General features: G+C 43.2%; 2 protein-coding genes across 5 annotated transcripts in view; one reads left to right on the top strand and one right to left on the bottom strand.

Annotated features, from left to right (window-relative positions):
* The window catches only part of CTPS2 (CTP synthase 2), a 109,408-nt gene that overhangs the window by 39,595 nt on the left and 43,179 nt on the right, over positions 1-26,634 (top strand). The gene's annotated exons all lie outside the window — the stretch shown is intronic.
* S100G (S100 calcium binding protein G) lies at positions 21,159-25,166 on the bottom strand (the record flags this gene model as incomplete). The annotated part of the gene is made up of 2 exons (XM_079910752.1): positions 21,159-21,605; positions 25,032-25,166. The coding sequence occupies 2 exons, from the start codon at positions 25,164-25,166 to the stop codon at positions 21,501-21,503; spliced, it is 240 nt and encodes a 79-aa protein (XP_079766878.1). The 3' UTR covers positions 21,159-21,500.

Below are 26,634 nucleotides of genomic sequence, written 5' to 3'. Positions count from 1 at the left end.
AACATCTTCTCGTATGCGTATTGGCCACTTGTATATCGTCTTTGGAGAACTGTCTATTCAGATCCTTTGCCCACTTTTAATTTGGGTTATTTGTCATTTTATTATTAAGTTGTAAGGGTTTTTTATATAATCTATATACGAGTTCCTTATTAGATATATAATTTGTACTGTTGACATGTGGAGCCAGATGACTGTCGTGTTCATTGTAGGATGTTCAGCAGCATCCTTGGCCTCTACCCACTAGATGTCAGTAGTACACTTCTCCCAAACCCCAGTTGTGACACTAAAAATACCTCCAGACATTGCCGAACATCCGCTAGGGACACAGGTGGAATAGCCCCCGTTGAGAAGCACTGATTCAGAGAAATCTAGTTCTGTTCTCTCCCCTGCAGCATAGTCCCTTCCTTCCCTATGGCAACCATTAATTCATTTTTTAAAATGGGTTATCTTTCCATTTTTAAAATATAAGTAAACCTGTATGTCTGCTTGTAACCCCCTCCCCTTCTTAGATAAATGACAGCATACTCTGCCCATTCTTTCTGCCTTGCTTTTTTCACTTAACTCTGTATGCTGGAGTAGAGATCACTCCGTGGAAGGATATAGAGATATTCTTCACTCATTTTTTTAAAAAATAAATTTATTTATTTATTTTTGGCTGCATTGGGTCTTTGTTGCTGCACGTGGGCTTCCTCTCGTTGCGGTGAGCGGGGACTACTCTTGGTTGCGGTGCGCGGGCTTCTCATTGCAGTGGCTTCTCTTGTTGCAGAGCATGGGCTCTAGGCGTGCGGGCTTCAGTAGTTGTGGCCCGTGGGCTCAGTAGTTGTGGCTCACAGGCTCTAGAGCGCAGGCTCAGTAGTTAGGGTGCACGGGCTTAGTTACACTGTGGCATGTGGGATCTTCCTGGACCAGGGCTCGAACCCCATGTCCCCTGCATTGGCAGGCGGATTCTTAACCACTGCATCACCAGGGAAGTCCACTTCACTCATTTTTATAGCTTGCAATTCAGACTATAATGAATTGTGATTTCCCAGCCAGATGACACTTTTAAGTCTTATGCTCAGAAGACTTAATACAAGTGAAGAGTTCCTTACAAGGCTTTAACAGAAACATATGTCCTGACTAATGGCTGAAATGGCTGTGCCAGGCGAATCTTGGGTTTTCTTTTACAGAATACTTTGGGATAGGAAGTGATTTTACCAGTAGGTGCCACTGTTAGATAGCTTTGGCAAGGTTAATTCCTTGATGACTATACTTTACTCTTTGTGTGTGTGTTTGCATATTTTTAAGACATTTATACACAGGATAAAAAAGTTAAGCCCTACAGAAAAGGTATAAAACTGCCTCTCATGTGCCCCTACCTTACCTCAGTTCCCTTACCCAGAGGTGACTACGTTCATCCATTTCTTTTGTTATTCTTCCAAAGATTGTGTGTGTACAAATGCCTACCTACAAACATATATGGACATATGTTCCCTTAAAAAAATACATATGCTACCATGCTTGAGACATCGTTCCCCTTGCTTTTTTTTTTTAAATAAATTTATTTTATTTATTTATTTATTTATTTTTGGCTACGTTGGGTCTTTGTTGCTGCGTGCGGGCATTCTCTAGTTGCGGTGAGCAGGGACTACTTTTCGTTGTGGTGTGTGGGCTTCTCATTGCGGTGGCTTCTCTTGTTGCAGAGCACAGGCTCTAGGCGTGCAGGCTCAGTAGTTGTGGCTCACGGGCTCTAGAGCGCAGACTCAGCAGTTGTGGCGCACGGGCTTAGTTGCTCCTCCGCATGGGGGATCTTCCCGGACCGGGGCTCGAACCCGTGTCCCCTGCATTAGCAGGTGGATTCTTAACCACTGCGCCACCAGGGAAGTCCCCTCCTTGCTTTTTGTACTCATCACTCCACATCAGTGCACAGAGATCTTCTACGTGCTTGCCTTGCTCTACACATCATTCTTTATTTAAACAGTCTCATATTGATGAATATTTAGGTTGTGTCCATTATTTGCTGCTTTAAATCGTTGCTGCAAATTAGTATGTGTACATATGTTCTCGTAGCGACACATACACATTTCTATGGGATGAATTCCTAGAAGGGGAATTGCGAAGTCAGAGGAATTGTGCGTTTTACATTTTGATAGTTTCTATACTCATAAGTGAGATGAGAACAATAAAACCTAATTGCTACTGAACTTCTTTATGTCCTGCATTCAGTTTGTTGGAGAAAAATAGCCTTAAGAGCCACCATTTATGAGGATGGGGAGAAGTCTTATTGAAGGAGAAGACTAAGGTGATAGAATCACCAGGGAGCAGACACCAGGAAGCCTGGGGAATCCCTTAAACTTGAGCAAATAACCATGACTTACAGTGGGTAATGACCATTCTGGCCCTTCTCGCTAAAAAAGTAAATAGCTTTGGAAACCGGGAGCCTCCTGAAGGGTATATTTGCAGCTAAAATCTGTTTCATGGGTGTGGGGGAGAAAAATAATTTCCCTCTACTCTTCTAGATTCTTGGCCGAGGCCCCCTGTAATAAAGGAATAACAAGGGAAAAACAAACAGAAGCTTAATAACATGGATACCTCCTGTATACCCAGGAGTATACAGAGTTTCTGAGTAACTCCCAGAAATGGCCCAAGCCACCATCTTAAGTACCGTCTCCAGCTACAGAGAAGAAAAGAGGATGTTGGGGGTGGAGGTATTTATGGGAGGTTTTCAAGGCAAAGCACAGTAAACAAGGGTGAGTTTGTTATGCGGATTTAAGTCCCCGCCTTCTCCATTGAGAAGAGTTGCTAGAGATTTAGAGTCACCCTTCTCTTCCTGGCACAGAAAGGGAGACACCCTTACAAATGGAGGTTTCCCTTATAAATGCAAATGTCTCTAACAAAAGGGTAACTTCTGTTCTGTTTTAGAGCTTCTCCTATATCTCCTGTTTCTTAAAAATAATCAGCCCAGGATAATCTTTATGCCAAGGAGGTATATTTTGTGTGTGGGGGGCAAATTCTGCTCCCCTTCGTGGGCCATCGTGACCCTCCTTTGGCATGCATGATTAGTCTTATGGTTGCTTATTAAATCAGTAGAGATACTGGCATACAGCACAGATATCTAAGAGGGGGCGTCTCTTGTGCACGTAAAAGGAGAAATAGTTTTTTTCCTAAGAGTGAAGGTAGAGTCTTTCTGAGCCTGGAAGTACCAGGAGAGAGTGAGTAAAATTTTATTGTGCCATTTCTCTGCTTGATCCACAAGGTGCAATAGAAGGCTCTGGAACTTTGCAGAATATTTAGGTTCTACAGCAAGTCTGACTTTCTGGCCTGCTTTAAAGCAGCTTCACCCACCTTCTAGATGATGTGTACCAGGAACGCCGCTGTAGCTGACTTGTATTCTGACTCTGTATCAATCACATGGCAGCTGCTGACACCCTTGACTTTGAATTTGGCTTCAGATCTCTCCAGTTCATGTGGAGGATAGCTCATGGCATTGTAGAGTTTATATTTAGAATGTTTTTGGCTTTTGAGATATATATAGGAAGAATGATCTCAATCTGATGTTTAGGTATGTGGATATGCATAATTTTTAGCATTTCTTTTCTGTTTACTGAAAAGAGTAACTTAAAAATATGAATTTACGTTAGATATGGAAACAGAATCTGAAAACAGAATCCATGTTCCACATTCAAACACATCTACACAGACTGGTGTCAACTAAAAAAATAATACAGGAGGCTGCAAATAGGAAAAGAGTTTATTTGGAATCTTAAGAATTGCAATTTGGGGGAATTCCCTGCCAGTGGTTAGAACTCCGCTTCCACTGCCGGGCGGGGGAGCCCGGGTTTGATCCCTGGTCGGGGAACTAAGATCCCACAAGCCCCGCTGCATGGCCAAAAAAAATCTGGGTAACCCTAAAAGAGTGTTCTGAGGAAGAGAGAGTCAGGACTTATAAAGACAGAAAGCCAAGAGGTTGTTAAAAGTTGCCTGGTAGGAATTGTGATGGACTGTGATGCGAGTCAGAGAATACTTGCCCTGAGGAATCATGAGTTGTTTTAGGGTAGGGGTCCAGTAAGTATCTTGAGTTTCTGGCCGGTGTTCTGAAGCCGAATCTGGCCTCTGTACCCCGAAACCAAATTAAATTTCAGAGACAGAGTTTTAGGTGAAGTAGAAAAGAATAGCTTTATTGCTTTGCCAGGCAAAGCAGTGGACTAATGCCCTCGAAACTGTGTCCCGACCGGGAGGGGGTAGTGAGGAGTTTTACAGTAATGGTTCAAAGAGGGCGTGATCAGCTCGTGGACGTTCTTCTGATTGGTTGGTGGTGAAGTTGGAACCTTCTGGTTCCAGCTGGTCTGGGGTCTCTGTGCTTGTGGGCAGCATGCAGTTAACTTCTCCCACCTGGCGGGGGTTTCAGTATCTGCAAAACAGCTCAAAGATATTGTTATGTGTGTCCCTTGAGGGGAACCAGGACCCTGCCCCAAGGCGGCACTGTTGTTTCTCTTGACTGTTCCTCCCTTGTCTCCGCATCCCCTCCCTTCCCTAATTAACACCGACCTGCTGGAACTCAGGGAAGGTCAGGGGGCCTGAATGAAGCCTATTGCCTGTAATCAAGAAATGGGGGACATGGAAGGGCTTTTGTGCTCAGGAGCCTCACAGGGTCCTGCTTGATATCAGTTCTGATGACTTCATTGGGTCAAAAGGTCAGATTCCATCCAGGCTGACACGTGCCTAAGTCATACTTCCTTAGTGGCCTCCTGGCTCCATTTTAGAGAGTTCTCTTAGCAATACTGAGTCCATTTGGATTTTTCCTTTCACATATGTACACTTGGATGGTGCTATTGGTAAGGAAGAGTGAGAAATGTGAAGCATTTTAAGCAGATGCAAACGGAGATTTGAGATTGTGGCATTTGATATTTCAGTTTTGGTTATTTATCATAGATGTGACTTCTTTTACCGCCCCCCCCTTTTTTTTTTTTGCGGTACACGGGCCTCTCACTGCTGTGGCCTCTCCTGTTGCGGAGCACAGGCTCCGGACGCGCAGGCTCAGTGGCCATGGCTCACGGGCCCAGCTGCTCCGCAGTATGTGGGATCTTCCCGGACTGGGGCACGAACCCGTGTCCCCTGCGTCGGCAGGCAGACTCTCAACCACTGCGCCACCAGGGAAGCCCCTACCCCTTTTTGATCCAAGAATTTTCAAGTCAAAATTAATTTTACATCTGACAGTGGATTTGTGATAGTCACATATAATTAAAAATGCATTCAGGTGAAGGGTAATTTGTGTTAGATACTAAGTATAATTAATGCATAACATTTTCCTACCTTTAGTTGAAGCCCTGTTAAATTAAATATTTTCTACTTTCATTTATTTTTCAACAATTTCATATGGAAAGCAAATTAAGAGGGTTAAAAAACCCAGACAGCCACTTACAGTAACCTTCCAGGCAACTTTTATAAATTTGAAGACTGTTTTAATTTAGAACATTGTAGTAAGCATCTCCCAACTAACAAAATGATCTTAAAGAAGTCATTTGGAGCTTAGTTTGGGCTAAAGAACTTTTTTCTCATAAAAGCAGTGGTGAGGAAGACAGCTGTACCGTGTGTAAAGTAGCTTTCTATGGACCAGTCTGGGAGCCTAATAGTCACTTAATCCTGTCTCTGTGGGGACCATAGGTTCAGAGCTGATATCAGGCTGTTACTGGAGTCTACTTTTTAAAAGGAGTCAGCACAGCTGGGAGTAAGCCCCCATTAGTGAATCAATAAGGGTAGCCCATAATTTTAACAATAACTGAATGACTAAATGAGTACTTCAAAGCTAATGTATTTGAAAGCTTTTATACATTTAGCTCAATGAGAAATGCCTTAGGAATAGGTATTTCAACAACTTCAAAGATTTTCTTTTTTTTTTTTTGCAGTAGAAATAGCTGGATTCTAGTGGAAAGAGATTATTAAGAAAAAACTCACTGTGCATTTGGCACTCGTCCACTTAAGTGCAGTCCTAACTGTAGCGTATAACAGATGAGCAGCTGCCACAACCCTGCTTGCATGCAGTTTAGTTGGAGACACAAGACACAGACGCCTGAGACGTACAACCAAATGTGTGGCAGTATGTGAGTACGCCCTCAGTAATGCTACCAGCTCTGACAACCAGGACTTCTGCCATGAGAGAATGTTCTGGATCTGTGCCATCCTTTATGGCAGCCACGAGCCACATGGGGCTGTGGACCACTTGAAATTTAGCTAGGGTGGCCAAGGAACTGAATTTTATTTTTTTATTTTTATGTTATTTATTTATTTATTTTTGGATCACTCCCTGTCTCTCCCAGCTTCTGGTTGCTCCCAGAAACCCTTAGCTTCCTTGGCTACATCACTCTTCGTTTTTGGAATTTTATTTTATTTATTTTTTTATACAGCAGGTTCTTATTAGTCATCAATTTTATACACATCAGTGTATACATGTCAATCCCAATCGCCCAATTCATCACACCACCATCCCCACCCCCCTGCCGCTTTCCCCCCTTGGTGTCCATAAGTTTGTTCTCTACATCTGTCTCTCAATTTGTGCCCTGCAAACCGGTTCATCTGTACCATTTTTCTAGGTTCCACATATGCGTTAATATACGATATTTGTTTTTCTCTTTCTGACTTCACTCTGTATGACAGTCGCTAGGTGCATCCACATCTCAACAAATGACCCAATTTCGTTCCTTTTTAATGGCTGAGTAATATTCCATTGTATATATGTACCACATCTTCCTTATCCATTCGTCTGTCGATGGGCATTTACGTTGCTTCCGTGACCTGGCTACTGCAAATAGTGCTGCAATGAACATTGGGGTGCATGTGTCTTTTTGAATTATGGTTTTCTCTGGGTATATGCCCAGTAGTGGGATTGCTGGATCATATGGTAATTCTATTTTTTGTTTTTTTAAGGAACCTCCATACTGTTCTCCATTGTGACTGTATCAGTCTACATTCCCACCAACAGTGCAAGAGGGTTCCCTTTTCTCCACACCCTCTCCAGCATTTGTTGTTTGTAGATTTTCTGATGATGCCCCTTCTAACTGGTGTGAGGTGATACCTCATTGTAGTTTTGATTTGCGTTTCTCTAATGATTAGTGATGTTGAGCAGCTTTTCATGTGCTTCTTGGCCATCTGTATGTCTTCATTGGAGAAATGTCTATTTAGGTCTTCTGCCCATTTTTGGATTGGGTTGTTTGTTTTTTTAATATTGAGCTGCATGAGCTGTTTATATATTTTGGAGATTAATCCTTTGTCCATTGATTCATTTGCAAATATTTTCTCCCATTCTGAGGGTTGTCTTTTTGTCTTGTTTATGGTTTCCTTTGCTGTGCAAAAGCTTTGAAGTTTCATTAGGTCACATTAGTTTATTTTTGTTTTTATTTCCATTACTCTAGGAGGTGCATCAAAAAAGATTTTTCTGGGATTTATGTCAAAGAGTGTTCTTCCTATGTTTTCCTCTAAGAGTTTTATAGTGTCCAGTCTTACATTTAGGTTTCTAATCCATTTTGAGTTTATTTTTGTGTATGGTATTAGGGAGTGTTCTAATTTCATTCTTCTTCTTTTTTTTTTTTTTTGTGGTACGCGGGCCTCTCACTGTTGTGGCCTCTCCTGTTGTGGAGCACAGGCTCCGGATGCACAGGCCCAGCAGCCATGGCTCAGGAGCCCAGCCGCTCCGCGGCATGTGGGATCTTCCCAGACCAGGGCATGAACCCGTGTCCCCTGCATCGGCAGGCTGACTCTCAACCACTGCGCCACCAGGGAAGCCCTCTAATTTCATTCTTTTACATGTAGCTGTCCAGTTTTCCCAGCACCACTTACTGAAGAGACTGTCTTTTCTCCATTGTATATCCTTGCCTCCTTGTCATAGATTAGTTGACCGTAGGTGCGTGGGTTTATCTCTGGGCTTCCTATCTTGTTCCATTGATCTATGTTTCTGTTTTTGTGCCAGTACCATATTGTCTTGATTACTGTAGCTTTGTAGTATAGTCTGAAGTCAGGGAGTCTGATTCCTCCAGCTCCGCCTTTTTCCCTCAAGACTGCTTTGGCTATTCGGGGTCTTTTGTGTTTCCATACAAATTTTAAGATTTTTTTGTTCTAGTTCTGTAAAAAATGCCATTGGTAATTTGATAGAGATTGCATTGAATCTGTAGATTGCTTTGGGTAGTATAGTCATTTTCACAATATTGATTCTTCCAATCCAAGAACATGGTATATCTCTCCATCTGTTGGTATCAGCTTTAATTTCTTTCATCAGTGTGTTATAGTTTTCTGCGTACAGGTCTTTTGTCTCCCTGGGTAGGTTTATTCCTAGGTATTTTATTCTTTTTGTTGCAATGGTAAATGGGAGTGTTTCCTTAATTTCTCTTTCAGATTTTTCATCATTAGTGTATAGGAATGCAAGAGATTTCTGTGCATTAATTTTGTGTCCTTCAACTTTACCAAATTCATTGATTAGCTCTAGTAGTTTTCTGGTAGCATCTTTAGGATTCTCTATGTATAGTATCATGTCATCTGCAAACAGTGACAGTTTTATTTCTTCTTTTCCAATTTGTATTCCTTTTATTTCTTTTTCTTTTCTGATTGCTCTGGCTAAAACTTCCAAAACTATGTTGAATAATAGTGGTGAGAGTGGACATCCTTGTATTGTTCCTGATCTTAGAGGAAATGCTTCCAGTTTTTCACCATTGAGAATGATGTTTGCTGTGGGTTTGTCGTATATGGCCTTTATTATGTTGAGGTAGGTTCCCTCTATGCCCACTTTCTGGAGCATTTTTATCATAAATGGGTGTTGAATTTTGTCACAAGCTTTTTCTGCATCTATTGAGATGATCATATGGTTTTTATTCTTTAATTTGCTAATATGGTGTATCACATTGATTGATTTGAGTCTGTTGAAAAATCCTTGCATCCCTGGGATAAATCCCACTTGATCATGGTGTATGATCCTTTTAATGTGTTGTTGGATTCTGTTTGGTAGTATTTTGTTGAGGATTTTAGCATCCATATTCATCAGTGATAGTGGTCTGTAATTTTCTTTTTTGGTAGTATATCTGTCTGGTTTTGGTATCAGGGTGATGGTGGCCTCATAGAATGAGTTTGGGAGTGTTCCTTCCTCTGCAATTTTTTGGAAGAGTTTGAGAAGGATGGGTGTAAGCTCTTCTCTAAATGTTTGATAGAATTCACCTGTGAAGCCATCTGGTCCTGGACTTTTGTTTGTTAGATTTTTAATCACAGTTTCAATTTCATTACTTGTGATTTGCCTGTTCCTATTTTCTATTCCTGGTTCAGTCTTGGAAGGTTATACCTTTCTAAGAATTTGTCCATTTCTTCCAGGTTGTCCATTTTATTGGCATAGAGTTGCTTGTAGTAGTCTCTTAGGATGCTTAGTATCTCTGCAGTGTCTGTTGTAACTTCTCTTTTTTCTTTTTTTTTTCTTTTTTTTTTTGCGGTATGTGGGCCTCTCACTGTTGTGGCCTCTCCCGTTGCGGAGCACAGGCTGTGGGCGCGCAGGCCCAGTGGCCATGGCTCACGGGCCCAGCCGCTCTGCCGCATGTGGGATCTTCCTGGACCGGGGCACGAACCTGTGTCCCCTGCATCGGCAGGCAGACTCTCAACCACTGTGCCACCAGGGAAGCCCTCTGTTTTCATTTTTAATTCTATTGACTTGAGTCCTCTCTCTTTTTCTTGATGAGTCTGGCTAATGGTTTCTCACTGTTGTTTATCTTCTCAAACAACCAGCTTTTAGTTTTATTGATCTTTGCTATTGTTTTCTTTGTTTGTATTTCATTTATTTCTGCTCTGATCTCTATGATTTCTGTCCTTCTGCTAACTTTGGGTTTTGTTTGTTCTTCTTTCTCTAGTTCCCTTAGGTGTAAAATTAGATTGTTTATTTGAAATTTTTCTTGTTTCTTGAGGGAGGCTTGTATAGCTATAAAATTCCCTCTTAGAACTGCTTTTGCTGCATCCCATAGGTTTTGGATCACTGTGTTTTCATTGTCATTTGTCCCTAGGTATATTTTGATTTCCTCTTTGATTTCTTCAGTGATATCTTGGTTAATTAGTAATGTATTGTTTAGTGTCCATGTGTTTGTGTTTTTTACATTTTTCCCTGTAATTCATTTCTAATCTCATAGCGTTGTGGTCAGAAAAGATGCTTGATATGATTTCAGTTTTCTTAAATTTCCTGAGGCTTGATTTGTGACCCAGGATGGGATGTATCCTGGAGAATGTTCCGTGCACACTTGAGAAGAAAGTGTAATCTGGTGTTTTTGGATGGAATGTCCTATAAATATCAGTTAAACCTATCTGGTCTATTGTGTCATTTAAAGCTTGTGTTTCCTTATTAATTTTCATTTAGGATGATCTGTCCATTGGTGTAAGTGAGGTGTTAAAGTCCCCCACTATTATTGTGTTACTGTCGATTTCCTCTTTTATAGCTTTTAGCAGTTACCTTATGTATTGAGGTGCTCCTATGTTGGGCATATATATTTATAATTGTCATATCTTCTTCTTGGATTGAGCCCTTGATCACTATGTAGTGTCCTTCCTTGTCTCTTGTAACATTCTTTATTTTAAAGTCCTTTTTTTTTTTTTTTGTGGTACACGCGCCTATCACTGCCACGGCCCCTCCCGTTGCGGAGCACAGGCTCCGGACGTGCAGGCTCAGCGGCCATGGCCCACGGGCCCAGCCGCTCTGCAGCATGTGGGATCTTCCTGGACCAGGGCACGAACCCGTGTCCCCTGCATCGGCAGGTGGACTCTCAACCACTGCGCCACCAGGGAAGACCCTAAAGTCTATTTTATCTGATATGAGTATTGCTACTCCAGCTTTCTTTTTTTTTTTGCGGTACGCGGGCCTCTCATTGTGGTGGCCTCTCCCGTTGCAGAGCACAGGCTCCGGATGTGCAGGCTCAATGGCCATGGCTCACGGGCCCAGCCACTCCGCAGCATGTGGGATCTTCCCGGACCGGGGCACGAACCCGCGTCCCCTGCATCGGCAGGCGGACTCCCAACCGCTGTGCCACCAGGGAAGCCCTCCAGCTTTCTTTTGATTTCCATTTGCATGGAATATCTTTTTCCATCCCCTCGCTTTCAGTCTGTATGTGTCCCTAGGTCTGAAGTGGGTCTCTTGTAGACAGCATATAGATGGGTCTTGTTTTTGTATCCATTCAGCAAGCCTGTGACTTTTGGTTGGAACCTTTAATCCATTTGTGTTTAAGGTAATTATCGATGTGCATGTTCCTTTGAACATTTTCTTAATTGTTTTGGGTTTGTTTTTGGAGTTCCTTTTCTTCTCTTGTGTTTCCCACTTAGAGAAGTTCATTTAGCATTTGTTGTAGAGCTGGTTTGGTGGTGCTGAATTCTCTTAGCTTTTGCTTGTCTCTAAAGCTTTTGATTTCTCCATGGAATCTGAATGAGATCATGCCGGGTAGAGTATTCTTAGTTGTAGGTTCTTTCCTTTCATCACTTTAAGTATATCATTTCAATCCCTTCTGGCTTGTAGAGTTTCTGCTGAGAAATCAGCTGTTAAACTTATGGGAGTTCCCTTGTATGTTATTTGTCGTTTTTCCTTTGCTGCTTTCAATAATTTTTGTCTTTAATTTTTGCCAATTTGATTATTATGTGTCTCGGCATGTTTCTCCTTGGGTTTATCCTGTGTGGGACTCTCTGCGTTTCCTGGACTTGAGTGGCTGTTTCCTTTCCCATGTTAGGGAAGTTTTTGACTATAATGTCTTCAAACATTTTCTTGGGTCCTTTCTCTCTCTCTCCTCCTTCTGGGACCCCTGTAATGTGAATGTTGTTGCGTTTAATGTTGTCCCAGATGTCTCTTAGGCTGTCTTCATTTCTTTTCATTCTTTTTTCTTTATTCTGTTCTGCGGCAGTGAATTCCACCATTCTGTCTTCCAGGTCACTTATCCATTCTTCTGCCTCAGTTATTCTGCTATTGATTCCTTCTAGTGTAGTTTTCATTTCAGTTATTGTATTGTTCATCTCTGTTTGTTTGTTCTTTAATTCTTCTAGGTGTTTGTTAAACATTTCTTGCATCTTCTTGATCTTTGCCTCCATTCTTTTTCCAAGGTCCTGGATCATCTTCACTATCATTATTCTGAATTCTTTTTCTGGAAGGTTGCCTGTCTGTACTTCATTTAGTTGTTTTTCTGGGGTTTTATCTTGTTCCTTCATCTGGTATATAGCCCTCTGCCTTGTCACCTTTTCTGTCTTTCTGTGAATGTGGTTTTTGTTTCACAGGCTGCAGGATTGTAGTTCTCCTTGCTTCTGCTGTGTGCCCTCTGGTGGGTGAGGCTATCTAAGAGGCTTGTGCAGGTTCCCTGATGGGAGGGACTGGTGGTGGGTAGAGCTGGGTGTTGCTCTGGTGGGCAGAGCTCAGTAAAACTTTAATCTGCCTGACTGCTGATGGGTGGGGCTCGGTTCCCTCCCTGTTGGTTGTTTGGCCTGAGGCGACCCAACACTGGAGCCTACCAGGCTCTTTGGTGGGGCTAATGGCGGAGTCTGGGAGGGCTCACACCAAGGAGTACTTCCCAGAACTTCTGCTGCCAGTGTTCTTGTCCTCACGGTGAGCCACAGCCACCCCCTGCCTCTGCAGGAGACCCTCCAACACTAGCAGGTAGGTCTGGTTCAGTCTCCTATGCAGTCACTGCTCCTTCCCCTGGGTCCTGATGTGCACACTACTTTGTGTGTGCCCTCCAAGAGTGGAGTCTCTGTTTCCCCCAGTCCTGTCAAAGTCCTGCAATCAAATCCCGCTAGCCTTCAAAGTCTGATTCTCTAGGAATTCCTCCTCCCATTGCCGGACCCCCAGGTTAGGAAGCCTGACGTGGGGTCAGAACCTTCACTCCAGTGGGTGGACTTCTGTGGTGTAAGTGTTCTCCAGTCTGTGAGTCACCCACCCAGAAGTTATGGGGTTTCATGTTATTGTGATTGTGCTCCTCCTACCGTCTCACTGTGGCTTCTCATTTGTCTTTGGATGTGGGGTCTTTTTTGGTGAGTTCCAGTGTCTTCCTGTCGATGATTGTTCAGCAGTTAGTTGTGATTCTGGTGTTCTCGCATGAGGGAGTGAGAGCGTGTCCTTCTGCTCCGCCATCTTGGTTCAGGGCCTACTTCACTCTTATCTCTATCACCCTGGTCACATTGCTTCCTCCTCTTCCTATGTCTCTGTGTCTTCTCTTCTGTGAAGGAACTGAATTTTAAATTTAATTTAATTTAAAAAAAAATTTATTTAATTAGTTTATTTTGGGCTGTGTGGGGTCCTCGCTGCTGTGCACGGGCTTTCTCTAGTTGAGGCGAGCAGGGGCTACTCTTTGTTGTGGTGCGCTGGCTTCTCATTGTGGTGGCTTCTCTTGTTGCAGAGCTCCGGCTCTAGGCACGCGGGCTTCAGCACTTGTGGCACGCGGGCTCGTTAGTTGTGGCTCGTGGTCTCTAGAGCGCAGGCTCAGTAGTTGTGGTGCACAGGCTTAGTGACTCTGCGGCATGTGTGATCTTCCTGGCCCAGGGCTCGAACCCATGTCCCCTGCATTGGCAGGTGAATTCTTAACCACTCTGCCACCAGGGAAGTCCGTAAATTTTATTTAATTTTAATTGATTTTAATGTCAATAGCCACCTAGTGTAGTGGCCCAGGTATTGCACAGCACAGGTAGACCTTGGATACTTAAGAATTCAGGGTCAGGGGTGGTGAGAGGGGGGAAATACTGTGGATTACAGTAAGAAGGGAAGATTGTGACACTCTTGGAGAGTTCATTGAAGGCAGGGGAAGCTTATGCTAGGCTGGAATGTCCAAGATTTTGTCATAAAATAGCGTGGCCAAAGCACATCTCTCCTGTACAGAAGTGGAAGGAAATAAAAGGGATTGGTGTGAATTTGTGGAGGTCCTTGAGTGTCAGTGTCAAAATTCATCCTGAAGAATCAGGGAATGAGTAAGATAATACCTGCCAACCTTGACATATTATGTAATTGATAAATACTGTACTCGTTAGTGAAGACTTTTCAGTAGAAATGGGTACTTTAGGAGGATTCAGCTGCCGTGGGAGACGGAGGGATGAGAGGGGAGAAAAGACTTCAGGCAGTGCACAAATCTGCATCACAGTCTTGCCCTTGTTGACTGTGCTTTTCCTAGTCACCTCCCATAACTGACTCTACCCACCTTCAACATCCTCTTGTCTGTGGCTGAAGTTGGTATTTAAGGTTAGGGTTTTGGCCATTTTGGTGAGTTACTCAGTTTTCCTGGGTCTCTCCCATGTATACGTGTTATTAAACTTTGATTTTCTCTTGTTAATCTGTCTCATGTCAATTTAACTCTTAGACCATCCAGAAGACCTTATAAGGGTAGAGGAAAATGTCTTCCTTCTTAACCACATGATGTTTATTTGTTGTGTTTCCTCTCTTTTTCAATGCCCAGTGCTGCCCCTTTTCTGCACGTTGTCTTCAGCGTTGCTCCTACAAATCCCAGTTGAAATACTACTTCTTAGATTAAGCCTTTCCCTCGCCTGATCTCAGAATCACTGACTTAGGATCTCAGAGGTCTGACAATTTGTATCTCTTATGGCATCTTGTATAATACCTTGCCTGTAGTAGGTGCTTTACGTATGTTGGAATTGAAAGAGATTGTGTATATTTACTTTGTGAGAGGCTGATTGAGATCGAAACCATAGGCGAAAATGGGAAGCTAGCATGACCTAAACATTAGAACTCAAGAAAGCACATACAACAAAAAATAAAACTCCAAGCTATAGACTAATATCGGTTATTAATAAAGATGTAAAAACCTTAAATAAAATTTTAGAATGTCTAATTTAATAGTGTTAAGGGATAATCAGTCATGAATGGATAGCGTGTTTATCCCGGGAATTAAATTGATTAACACATCATACTGTTCAAACAAAAGAGTGAACCCCCATATCACCATAGACACTCAATAGGCAGCGTACAGTATCTACACCCTGGTGCTCACAATCTCATAACAAACTTGACAGGGTGCTTCAAACAAGAGAAAGAATATCTTTTACAAAACAGTACCCAACCATAAACTCAGTGGGAGAATAAAGATCATCCCTGACTTATGATGGGGTTGTGTCCTGAATATTGGAAGTCAATGCATTTAATACACCTAACCTACTGAACATCATATTTTAGCCTAGCCTACCTTAAATGTGCTCAGAACACTTACATTAGCCCACAGTTGGGAAGAACCATCTCACACAAAGCCTATTTCATAATAAAGTGTTACAAATCTCATGAAATTGTTACTGAACCAAACTTGGGTCCACCTGCCCGATGCACAGCAAAGCCAGTCTGCTGACACCGGGTTGTGGTGAAGGACGGGACAGCGTTTATTGCAGGGTGCCAAATAAGGAGAACGTGCAGCTAGTGCTCAAAAGACCCAAACTCCCCAATGGCTTTTAGGCAAGGGTTTTTAAAGGCAACATTATGGGAGAGGGTCGTAGGGTGCCTGATCAGCTCATGGACGTTCTTTCTGATTGGTTGGTGGTGACGTAACAGGGTGGTGTTTCAGGAATCTCAATCATCAGTCTTCTGGTTCCAACCAGTCTGGGGTCTGTGTGCAGACCCTGTGAAGTCAACGTCTTCCGCTTAGTTTCTGCAGAACAACTCAAAGATATGTGTCAGATCGTTGTCTATATCCCTTCAGGAGGAACTAGGAGTCCTGTGACTCTGTTGTTTAAGCTAGTAGTACTTTTCTTGTTTGATTGCTTTCCTTTGTTTCTACATTTTCCACTTCTCTAATCATTAACTGGGTCTGCTCTTTGGAACCCGGGGAAGGTCTAGGCGACAAAAGCTTTTTCTACAAACAAGCAACAGGAGACAAGGAGGGGCTTGTACCCAGGAGGGCCTCGCAGGGTCCTGCTCTGTTTCATAATTTATTGAATACTGTACTGAAAGTGAAAAACAGAATGGTTGTCTGGGTGCAGAATGGTTGTACATGTATCAGTTGTTCCCCCTCGTGATTGCACGGCTGACGGGGAGCTGTGGCTGCCACCGCCCAGCATCACGAGAGGATTATATTGCATATCTCAAGCTCAGGAGAAGATCAAAATTCAAAAATTGAAGTACAGTTTCTACCGAATGCACATTGCTTTTGTACCATCTTAAAGCTGAGAAATGGAAAGTTGAAGCATTGTAATTTGGGTACCATCTGTAGTGGGGGATTCCCATAAAAACCAGAAATAATAAAAGATATGTACTGTTGCGATTAATGAAGTAGTTAAAATGAGACTGATGAATGCTGTCTGGGGAGTGAAGTTGATGCTCTTCTGCCTGTTTGTAGCAATATGAATCAATACAACCTTTTGGAAGTCAACTAGGTGGTCTCTTTCACAAAGCATAAAAATATTCATACCCTCTGACTTAGACATTTACTTCTCCGAAATTCTCCTAAGGAATCTGATATGTTGACAAAGAAGTGAACAGGTATTCACTATAACATTAGTTAGAAGAATCAGAAATGATAGTAATTTAAATGCCCCACAGTGGGGAAATAGTTGAGACCATTAAGCGGTATCCCTACAGTGGAATATAACTAGTCATTAGAAATGTTTAAGGCTTTTGATGCTATGAGAATGCTCTTGTATGAATTAGAATGATACAGATTGTGTTTAAATATTCCCTGATGGTGTATAAAAATCTCCTTTGTTTCTTGATGGAAGGGTTAGAACTCATTTTTCTTTTTTTCTGGTTAAATTTCTGAGTGTTTGAAATAGGTTCCAATATGCACTTCCCAAAATTTAGACGGTTGTATGTTCTGACTATTCCAAATAAGAAAGAGGATGAAAAGAGGCTCATTATGAAAAGCAACAATATGGTATTTTACAAATGTTTTCTTTTTTTTAAATTTTATTTATCTATTTATTTATTTTGGCTGTGTTGGGTCTTCGTTTCTGTGTGGGGGCTTTCTCTAGTTACGGTGAGCTGGAGCCACTCCTCATTGCGGTGCGCGGGCCTCGCACCGCTGCGGCCTCTCCTGTCGCGGAGCACAGGCTCCAGACGCGCAGGCTCAGCAGTTGTGGCTCATGGGCCCAGTCGCTCCGCGGCATGTGGGATCCTCCCAGACCAGGGCTCGAACCCGTGTCCCCCGCACTGGCAGTCAGACCCTCAACCACTGCGCCACCAGGGAAGCCCACAAATGTTTTCTTTTTATTTAAAATTTTCTTTTATGCTTTTTGATGGGACACACATTTGCAGGGTTGAAAAACCAAAAATGTACAATAAAATATGAAGTGAGAAGTGGCTTTCACACCTCTGTCCCTCATCTGCCCAGTCCTTTCCTTGAAACCGAGCAAGGGGTTGAGTGCTCGCTGCTCAGAAAGCCAAACTCTGACAGCGGGTATTTGCAGCAAAGTAAGGGTTTATTGCAGGGTGCCAAGAAAGGGAGTGGGAGGTGAGCCTCAGATCCCCTCCAATTTGGTCTTCGAGTTACGGGGTTTTTAAAGGGGAAGGACAAAGAAGGTGGGGCTAATCATTGTCTTGTGACATTTGTTAATCGCAGTTTCAAGAGTCAGGATGCCTAAGGTTTATGAGTCTTTGGCCAGGTTGTCCATGACCTGGGGAGGGGGGCAGTCTGTTAGCTCATCCTGCCCTGGAGAAACAGCCTGAGTTTGTTAAGGATGTTATGGACAAGAGCACTTTTAGTCCTCTGACTCTGGTTGATCATTGTTCAGTTAGCACAGGATTGAGGTCAGAGGGGATGAGAAAGGGGAAAAAGGTTTTAATAGAGAGGTTAATCATAAACTCGGCAGGGGAATTCAGTTTTAGGGGGACTCGGTTTCATAGTAACATGTGACCACTGATACTAGTTTTGATTTTGATCACAGGCGTCAGTAAGCGGCAGCGAGCAGTAGCTGGAAGCAAGATCTTAGTTCCGGGACCGGGAGTCCTAACCACTGGATCACAGGGGCCAGCAGCTAGGGCCTGGGTCCCTAGTTCTTGCCTGCCTTGTCAAGAAAGAATTCAGGTGAGGAGGCAGAAGGTAAAGAGAAAAGTGAAAAGTTTACTGGAAAAGCAGAGTACATGCGGAAGGAAGCACAGGCGAACTCAGTGAGAGAGTCATGAGAGTCGGGCCTTTGGGAAGTTTAAACCCTTTATGAGGGGGCAGTCTTCCGGGTCTTTGTCTTCTTCTTGGCCAATCGTATTGTTTTGACCCCATGGCTAATTTGTCTCTGGACCTTCCCCTGGGTGTACGTGCACCCCTCAGTCAAGATGGCTTTCATCGCAAAGGCCTCTGGGAGGGAGGTAGCAGGACTTACTATGGTCTGGCATCTCCTGCCTTTTTGACCCTGTGAAGGCTTTTGTGCATGCGTAGTGTCTCCCTTGCCCCAAGGATGGGAAATGTATGACCTCTCAATCTTTTAACAGGGTTTAGCCCCTCTCTGTCTCTGCCATAAAAGTGTCCAGTGTCCGGTTATCTACCCTGTTCCTGTTTCTTATATCGAGATGCAGATCTCAAAATATAGACAGGAGTCCGGTCATAAATATGTAGTCCTGGAGCCCGTTTGTCTCTTGCCTCAGGAAATGTAAACCGGGGGCTGGTAATGATTGTCTGGCCTGGAGCTCATCTTCTTCTCACCCCAGGAAGTGTGAACAGGAGGCCAGTTGTAAATGCCTAGCCTGGAGCCCACCTATCTCCTGCCTCAGTTTCTTCTGTGTCCTTTCAGAGATTTTTTTTTTTAGCTCATGTTCAAGCAAATTTAAATATATGACCTCCCCCGACCTTGCCCTCAAGTCACTATCTACTGCCTAGCTCATTTATGCCTGGCCCACTTTGGGTCACCCTGGCTGGCCTTGTTCTAGATTCTTACATCACCAGGACTTGCCTATCTGAGATGCAACTCCTCAGCCTATGGACAGCCCCCTGCCTGCTCTATGGGTTGCTGGGGAGGAAGACATTTTCCTCTACCCTTCTAGGTTCTTCTGGCTGGTCTAAGGATTAAATGGACATGAGACAGATTAACAGGAGAAAATCACACAAAAGTTGAATAACGTGAATACATGGGAGAGAAGGCTTTCACCTTGAATACCATCTTTGGCTAAAGACAAAAGAGGGTGTGGACAGTGGGGAGTCAGTTATGGGAGGTGACCAGGAAAAGCATGGTAAACAAGGGTGAGCTTTTCATGCAGATGTAAGCCTTCGCCTTCTCCATTGATTTAAGTTTCTAGAGATTTGGTCATCCTCCACTTCTTGGTACAGTCAAGGAGACATCCTTACAAATGGAGATTTTCCTTATGCATGTAAATGTTTCTTACAAAAGGGTAACTTCTACTTGGTTTTCAGCGTTTCTCCCATGTCTGCTGTTTCTTAGAAAATAACCAGCTTAAAAGAATTAATATGCCAAAGAGACATAGGGGGGCAAATTCTGCTCCCTTACAGGGTGAACGAGGTGGGGAGTGGGTGTGTGCCCACCTTGGAGTGCCTTCAAGTGCACAGTTGAAGCCACTGAGAAAATTACAGCAGCCAACTTGACTGACATACCCAGCACACACTTCAAATATGTTAGGTTAAAAAAACTGACTCAAAGGCAGTACTTTTCAGGCAGTTTTTCTCAGCTTGAGAGTAAGGTCATAGCAGAATCTTCAGGAGGGCTTGTGTAGTTTTAAAACCATTCAAGGTTGTCATTTCCTGCATTTTGAAAGTGGAAATAATCCCATACCTTTCTGATGTCAACTACAGAAAGGAACGTGTGGCAATTTTGGCTCTAGAGCATGAGTTAAAAATAAAAACATCGAAGAACATTGTTCAAAGGCATGCGCTATTGCTCCCAATGTTACCCCCAAACTGGGTTCACCTCTTCGTGGGTGTTGAGCCAAAAGATGCAACCAAGCCAGAGAGTGGGAGGAGGAAGGATCTATTACTTGCAGCAAGTAAGGAGAACACCGGGGATCTTTCCCAAAGCAGTGTCTCCCTGAAAACTGGGGAAGTTTTAAGCTGAGGGTACATGCATATTCACGAAGGGGTTTGGGTGGTCCACACAGTCCAAGCTTTAGTTGATCGAAGTCACAAGGGTCAGAAAAGGTCAACATTATCATCCCTTAGGTTCCAGTTGATCTGGTGGTTGAGTGCTTCAGGCTAGTCTTTACTGCTGAAACAGAACTGGGGGTCTTTACAAGTGATGTATTATCTTTGCTCTTGTTACTTCTCTTGCCTGATAACAGTCATTTGTTCCTTGTTTCCTTAAGGTCATTAATTACTGAGACCTGTTCAAGGACAAGCATTATGGCCAGGCTTAGATCACAAAATGGCTTAGGCCAAAAATGGGTTCTCTTATGTCAAAAAACCAGCCATGCCTGGTTTTCTTCCTCTGGGGACGTGCTACCCTGTGTGCTTACACCACAGGGGTTAAAATTGCTTTTGAGGGGGCGGTGGTGGGTCAAAAAACCATCTTACACCATGTCTAAAGCACAGATATGAATGTGGTACATAAACAGGTATACACACAATGTATATGTGGAATTAAAATTTTGTTGGAGGGGCAGTTGGGAAAAGAATGTCTAACAAGGCTCATTAGGAGGGTGATAATGAACAGAAAGGTTGAGATGCTGGTCAAAGGGAATGGGTGCAGTGCTGATGATTTGTGGGTGTTTCCGAGGAGGGGAGAGTGGTGGTCAGGATAAAGACCTGGCTTCCAGGGCATTGCTGTGGTGGGCTGCCGTGGCCAACTTAGACTGATTTGACTTTGCCATTTTAACTGTCTGGTAAGGGGCAGAAGAAAGTTACTCCTCTCCCACGCTCCTCCCTCTTTCCCTCCCCCCAGCTGGATTCAACTAGTAGAACGTGAGGACTAGCTGTTTCTCAGATACCCAGCGTCCCAGCATTGCAGGATGCCAGAGCTGGAGGGCCCTATGCCTTCCTGTCCCTTTTATTTTCCACATCACATACTAGAACCAAGGCCATCCCCTCAGTGACGGAATGGAACTGACTCTCTGGACGTACATTCCTTTTGCTCCCCCAAAGGGTCATTGATTCAAGAGGCACAGCCGGTGCTGGGAGATGACTTTAAAGACAAGTGTCTGTTTTATGACGTCTGTTTCTCCATAGCCATTGACTAGAGTGAAATACGAGTTGATGTTGGGAATGATGTGAGCCCTGCGTGGCTGCGGAGGGACAGCAGGGAGGGGGTTATTCTGGTGGACGAGTGGAGGGAGGGAGTTGGTTTGACTCGTCAGAATTCTTTCCAACTCTCCGCCACCATCTTTGTGGTCTTGGTCAAGATCGTGGAAGTATTCTGGGCCTTTTTTTTTTTCTTTATAAATCCATAAATTAGATGCATCAAATTAAGGTTGCTTTCAAATCTAGTAAGCTACAGGGGTCAGTACTTGACAAGGGGAGACATGTCTAAGGATTTCTTTATTCAGTAATTAGACCTCACTGCTTGATCATTACAATTGCAAAGAATTAAGTGGAGACAATGGTGGTTTCATACAGAATAGGGCCACATCCCAGGCACTCTTCTTTCGGTTCTTAGAATGATCTGTTTTGTTTTTTCCTTCACTGGGATATCTTTTTTACTAACACCTGGAATTCTTCGAAACTAACTTCTCCATCTCCATTCCTGTCCAGTTCTTGAAAGAGGTCATCTAGGGTGCTTGGACCCTGGTTTTAGACAAAAAGGATGGGATAGAAGAGAGGAGAGAAAATGATTCAGTTACTGCTGCACATTTTCCGAATTAGAGACACTGGGTCTGCGTTCCTAGAAGGCAACCGAGTTTTCAGTCATATGTTACTGATAGAGATGAAAAAACCAACTTTAGTTGTAGTATTGCTTCATGTCACAGAACTGCCTACCCTTTTTTTTAAAAAAACTATATCATACATTTATTATTTTAAAATTGCTAATGTGTATTTAAAATAATTGGTTTCCTATGTAAACTAAATCTAAATCATTCTTTTGAGAAGAAGTCCCAGGGCTTTACTTGACTGCCGAGGGGCCCTGCTCCAAGATTTCCCTGGTAGCTGGTTTGGCATCCAGCCCCAGAGCTGGACCAGCATGTGATCCTAGGCTTGCCATGGGCCAGCCCCGTGCCAGAGCTTTTCCTTACCCTGTGCAATTCTCCCAGCTGCCGTGTGGGGGAGATCCACTTTACAGATGAGGAAACTGAGGCTTTGAGACACCCGCTGACTTGCTCAGCGCCCCCAGCTGGTAAGTAGAGGGCTTGGGGTTCAAACACTGACTCCAGAGCTCAACCCCTTAATTAGCAACCACCCTAGTTTTTTCGCAAACCCCGGGTTGCAGCCCACTGCTATGCTATGCAGGATGACTTTGGCTCAGTGGTTCTCACACTTTGGCATGCGTCAGAATCACCAGGTGGGCATGCTGACCTTAGTAAACCCAAACTGATGGGTGGTCCTACTCCCAGAGCTTCCGATTCACTAGACTTGGGGTGGGACCTGAGAATCTGTATTTCCAACAGGTTCCTGGGCGGTGTGGATGCTGCTGGTCCAGGACTGACTACTCAGAGAACCACTGCTTATTACATCAGATCATGTTCAGCTCAACTCCCTTTTGACTACTGGTATTCCTGTAGTGAATTAAGCAGAATTAATTTTTGTCTCTGCTGTAGGGGTGGAAAATTTTCCCTTCTTCCCTTCTGGGTTCTTTGGCTGGTCTATTAATTAAATTGACATAGATCAACAGGAGAAAAACAAGTTTAATTACATACGTACAGGGTACCCCATAAAAGTATGATACCCAAAGGGCAGCCAGGTAACTGAGGCTTGTATAACATCCTGGGCTAAGGCTACAAAAGGAAGGAAGGCCATTCAGATGTAGGCAGAGATGTTTGGAAAACAAAAGTTTGGCCTGTTATACAGATAAATTTCTTAGGACAAAAGGAATCTCTAGCAAGAGCTCTCTTCCTGGTAAAAGAAGAGCTCTGTTCTTTGCAGTATAAATTTAGGCAGCCGAGTGGGAGCTAAAGAGTTTTCCCTGAATCTTTGGGTTTTGATTTTTTTTAGTTCCCAGTAATCTTCATGCTAAAGTGGCATATTTCAGGGAGGCTTGTTCTGAGCCACAACTCTGACTTTCAGGTTAGGAGCCTCTGTGGCAAAATAGTACCCAGGAAACCTATTGAAATAACAGTTTAGTTTATAAGTCAGCTTCAAAAAATTTTTTTAAATTGTGGTAAAAATCGCATAAGATAACATTCCCCATCTTAACTATTTTTAAGTATACGGTTCAGTAATGTTAAGTATGTTCACATTGTTGTGCAACAAATCTCTACATCAAGGTATGCTTTAATCCCTAAGATTCCTGTAAAGACACTTGGCACTTAGCTATGCTCACAAGACCAAACTGTGTTAGTTATTTAGCATCTGTTTTATAAATACCAAGCACTGTTTTCCTGAAGCATTTGCTACATTCTAAACCACACAAGGTGATGTGATGTAAACAGTATAGCTTAGAAAACCTTAGAAATCCATATGGAAATGTAATCAGTACATGACTTGATAAGTAGATTTTTCACAACTTACCATTAGTCTTCCTACCTTTATCCTAATTAGAAAAGTCATATGTGCTTTTTTTTTTTTTTTTTTTTTTCCTTTTTTGCCATACGTGGGCCTCTCACCGTTGTGGCCTCTCCTGTTGCGGAGCACAGGCTCCGGACGCGCAGGCTCAGCAGCCATGGCTCACGGGCTTAGCCGCTCCGCGGCATGTGGGATCTTCCCAGACTGGGGCACGAACCCATGTCCCCTGCATCGGCAGGCGGACTCTCAACCACTGCGCCACCAGGTAAGCCCCATATGTGGTTTTTATAGGAAATACATAAAATATAGAAAAATACAGAAAAATTCACCAATCTTACCTTATTTAAAAACAAATTGTTTGAATAGATTGCCTAGGCTTCCCTGTCAGATTATTATTTTTCTTCTTTTTATTATTTTCTATTATTCCTATTATTATTTTTCTTCCTTTTGTTTTTTTTTGAAAAGTTGAATCTTCCTCAGAAACACTGGTTTTTATTTTTGATTAGCAAGTCTCTTTTTCTGCTAGTACCTTTAACTTTTTAAGTTATTTCACATTTTAACTATAAGACAATATCGATTATAAGGTCATCGAATTCAGCTACTTCACTTTTTAGTACTAAAAACAGAAACCTCAACAACTAAAACTAGAAACCTTCTCATATGTCATATTGACAGAAGGGACATTTCTGGTTAAAAACTGAGAACCAAATTCTGAAGTTAGAGCTAAGTAGGGACCAAGTCAAATGTAACAGGCAGTTGCACAGTTGCTTCCATTTTGAAGATGGTTTTTAGTTCCAAGGGAAAGAAAGTGTATTGGAGCAAAGAGAATTAACCTTTCCCTATTCCTTATTGCCTCTAGATGCATTTTGATGTTGATAACTCTGGGATGGTTTTGATCAGAAACTTTATGGCTGAGGAAATGTAATCCTTTCCTGAAAGTTGTTTAGAAACTCGTGGTTGCTCTTTAGCACAAATGTAAATGCTTTTGAAATAGAAATGGGTGTCGCCAGAGGGCAATTTATCAGCATGAGGCCGGTTTTCTTAACAGACTGCCAAGTCAGTGTTGGGCTAGTTGAGAGATCCTACCTATTACAGAGGAGCACATCCAAGTCCAGCTCCTATAACCGTACAGGCCTCGTTGTTTTCCTAAAGCCTGGCACGGGGTGCTGAATCCAGGCTGAAGGCCTTAGTGTGTTTGCTTGGCAACCTGCGGGTCTTCCAGGCCTAGCTCGGTAAGAGTGCGATCATGGCTTCTGTTTACTATGGCTGGTCCTGGGGAGTTCTGAGTCAAGGCTGTGGGCAATAGAAGGCGCAGTCCATGCTTTCTAGGAACTTGCCTTCTGAAATGTGGCCTGCCCTCAGGGGAGGAAAGCACACATTCAAGCGCCCTCCCTCCGGTGATGCCCATGCCTGGGCTGCTGGGCGCTCCGCCTCAGATGGAGCTCTGGTCCGTCTCGTCGTGGACCTCAGCCTCTCCCCGCGCCCTTTCCTCTCTTCTCTCCTCCCTTCCCACCATCGCCGCCCCATCAGCGGGCTCTGTGGTGGTATACTCACTTTCAGTAAACTGGGGAATTCAGTCTGAATCAATAGCTTCAGCTCCTCCTTCGACAGCTGGTTTGGATCACCTTCTTTGGCTGCGTATTTTTCAAAAATGCTCTTCAGTTCTTCAGGAAACTTGTTTGTACTCATTTTGGTGTCCTGTAAATTGGGAAAGAAATGAACTTACCAAAAAGGTGAAGTATTTTATACTGATGATTGCCAGCAGGAGTTGAGTGCTTTTGGGCTGTTTCCTTGGCATAGGTGAGAGAGCATAAAGAAAAGGGGAGAGGGGAAGATAAAGAGGAGGAGGAGGAGAGAGGGGGCGGGAACTGTGGGAATCACAATGTACCAGTGACTGAAAACGTGTTTTAAAAATAATCATCAGGCTTCCCTGGTGGCGCAGTGGTTGAGAGTCCGCCTGCCGATGCAGGGGACACGGGTTCGTGCCCCGGTCCGGGAAGATCCCACATGCCGCGCTGCGGCTGGGCCCGTGAGCCATGGCCGCTGAGCCTGCGCGTCCGGAGCCTGTGCTCCGCAACGGGAGAGGCCGCAACAGTGAGAGGCCCGCGTACCGCAAAAAAAATAAATAAATAAAAATAATCATCTTAGATAGGTTGTTAAATGTCTGTTTTTGGAGTATATCTGTTAGAAGATAGTCTTTGGAGCCGAATACTTTTACTAGTAATTATGACATTTTTCACTTTTTAGGTACCTGTTCTGCACTCTGTAGGCTGTGGTCTTGAAGAAACCTGACCACAGCTTCTAGCCTCTTAAGTTACTGGTAATATCTTTAGATGGCACAAACCCACTTTTTCTCTAGACCGTGATCTTTCACACCATTCTGAAAGGAAGCAGAAGCAGCTACAGGTAGTACTAAAAGCACACTTACCTGGTCGTCCAGCAGTGAGGCAGCTGGAAGAATCAAATAGGAGTGTGAGAAGCTGAGCAGGATCCTGCGACTTTTATAGTCTTTACACCTACACCACCCTGATGATGAAATTTTCCTTTTGTTTGCCATTTAAGGGTAATTATTAATGGTTTTTGAAACCCAAGCCTAAGACTGCATGAGCTTCATAATTAAGGGCAAGATCCAATAAAGGGCCACCTCAACAGTTGCTTAATGGTTCAGAGTCCCAAGTATAAGCTTGGATTCTTTACCCCTTAGATTACATTTTCCCTACAATGTGGAACTAGGATATTTGCTCACTGTTCACATTTCAGAAAGCTCAAATATGGAGGGTTGTTGTTTTTCAATTTAGTTGCATATTTAGGCTTGAAAAAAATAATTTTCTGCACATCAAGAAAAAAATGCTGAAATAGATAATCAAATACTACGTAGTTTAAAAATTGCCTTGTAGCCTTTGAAGTCCCTCTGATGTTTTGTACATATAAGGTAGATAAATTTTTTTTTAATAAACATCCACTTTTTAAAAATAAATAAATAAATAAATAAATAAATAATTTGGCTGTGTTGGGTCTTAGTTGCTGCGCGTGGGCTTTCTCTAGCTGTGGTGAGCGGGGGCTACTCTTCGTTGCGGTGCGCAGTCTTCTCATTGCGGTGGCTTCTCTTGTTGCGGAACATGGGCTCTAGGTGCACGGGCTTCAGTAGGTGTGGCGT

Source organism: Stenella coeruleoalba (assembly GCF_951394435.1).
Source record: "Stenella coeruleoalba genome assembly, chromosome: X".
Classification (NCBI taxonomy): Eukaryota; Metazoa; Chordata; class Mammalia; order Artiodactyla; family Delphinidae; genus Stenella; species Stenella coeruleoalba.
This window is presented reverse-complemented; position numbering and strand designations above follow the sequence as displayed.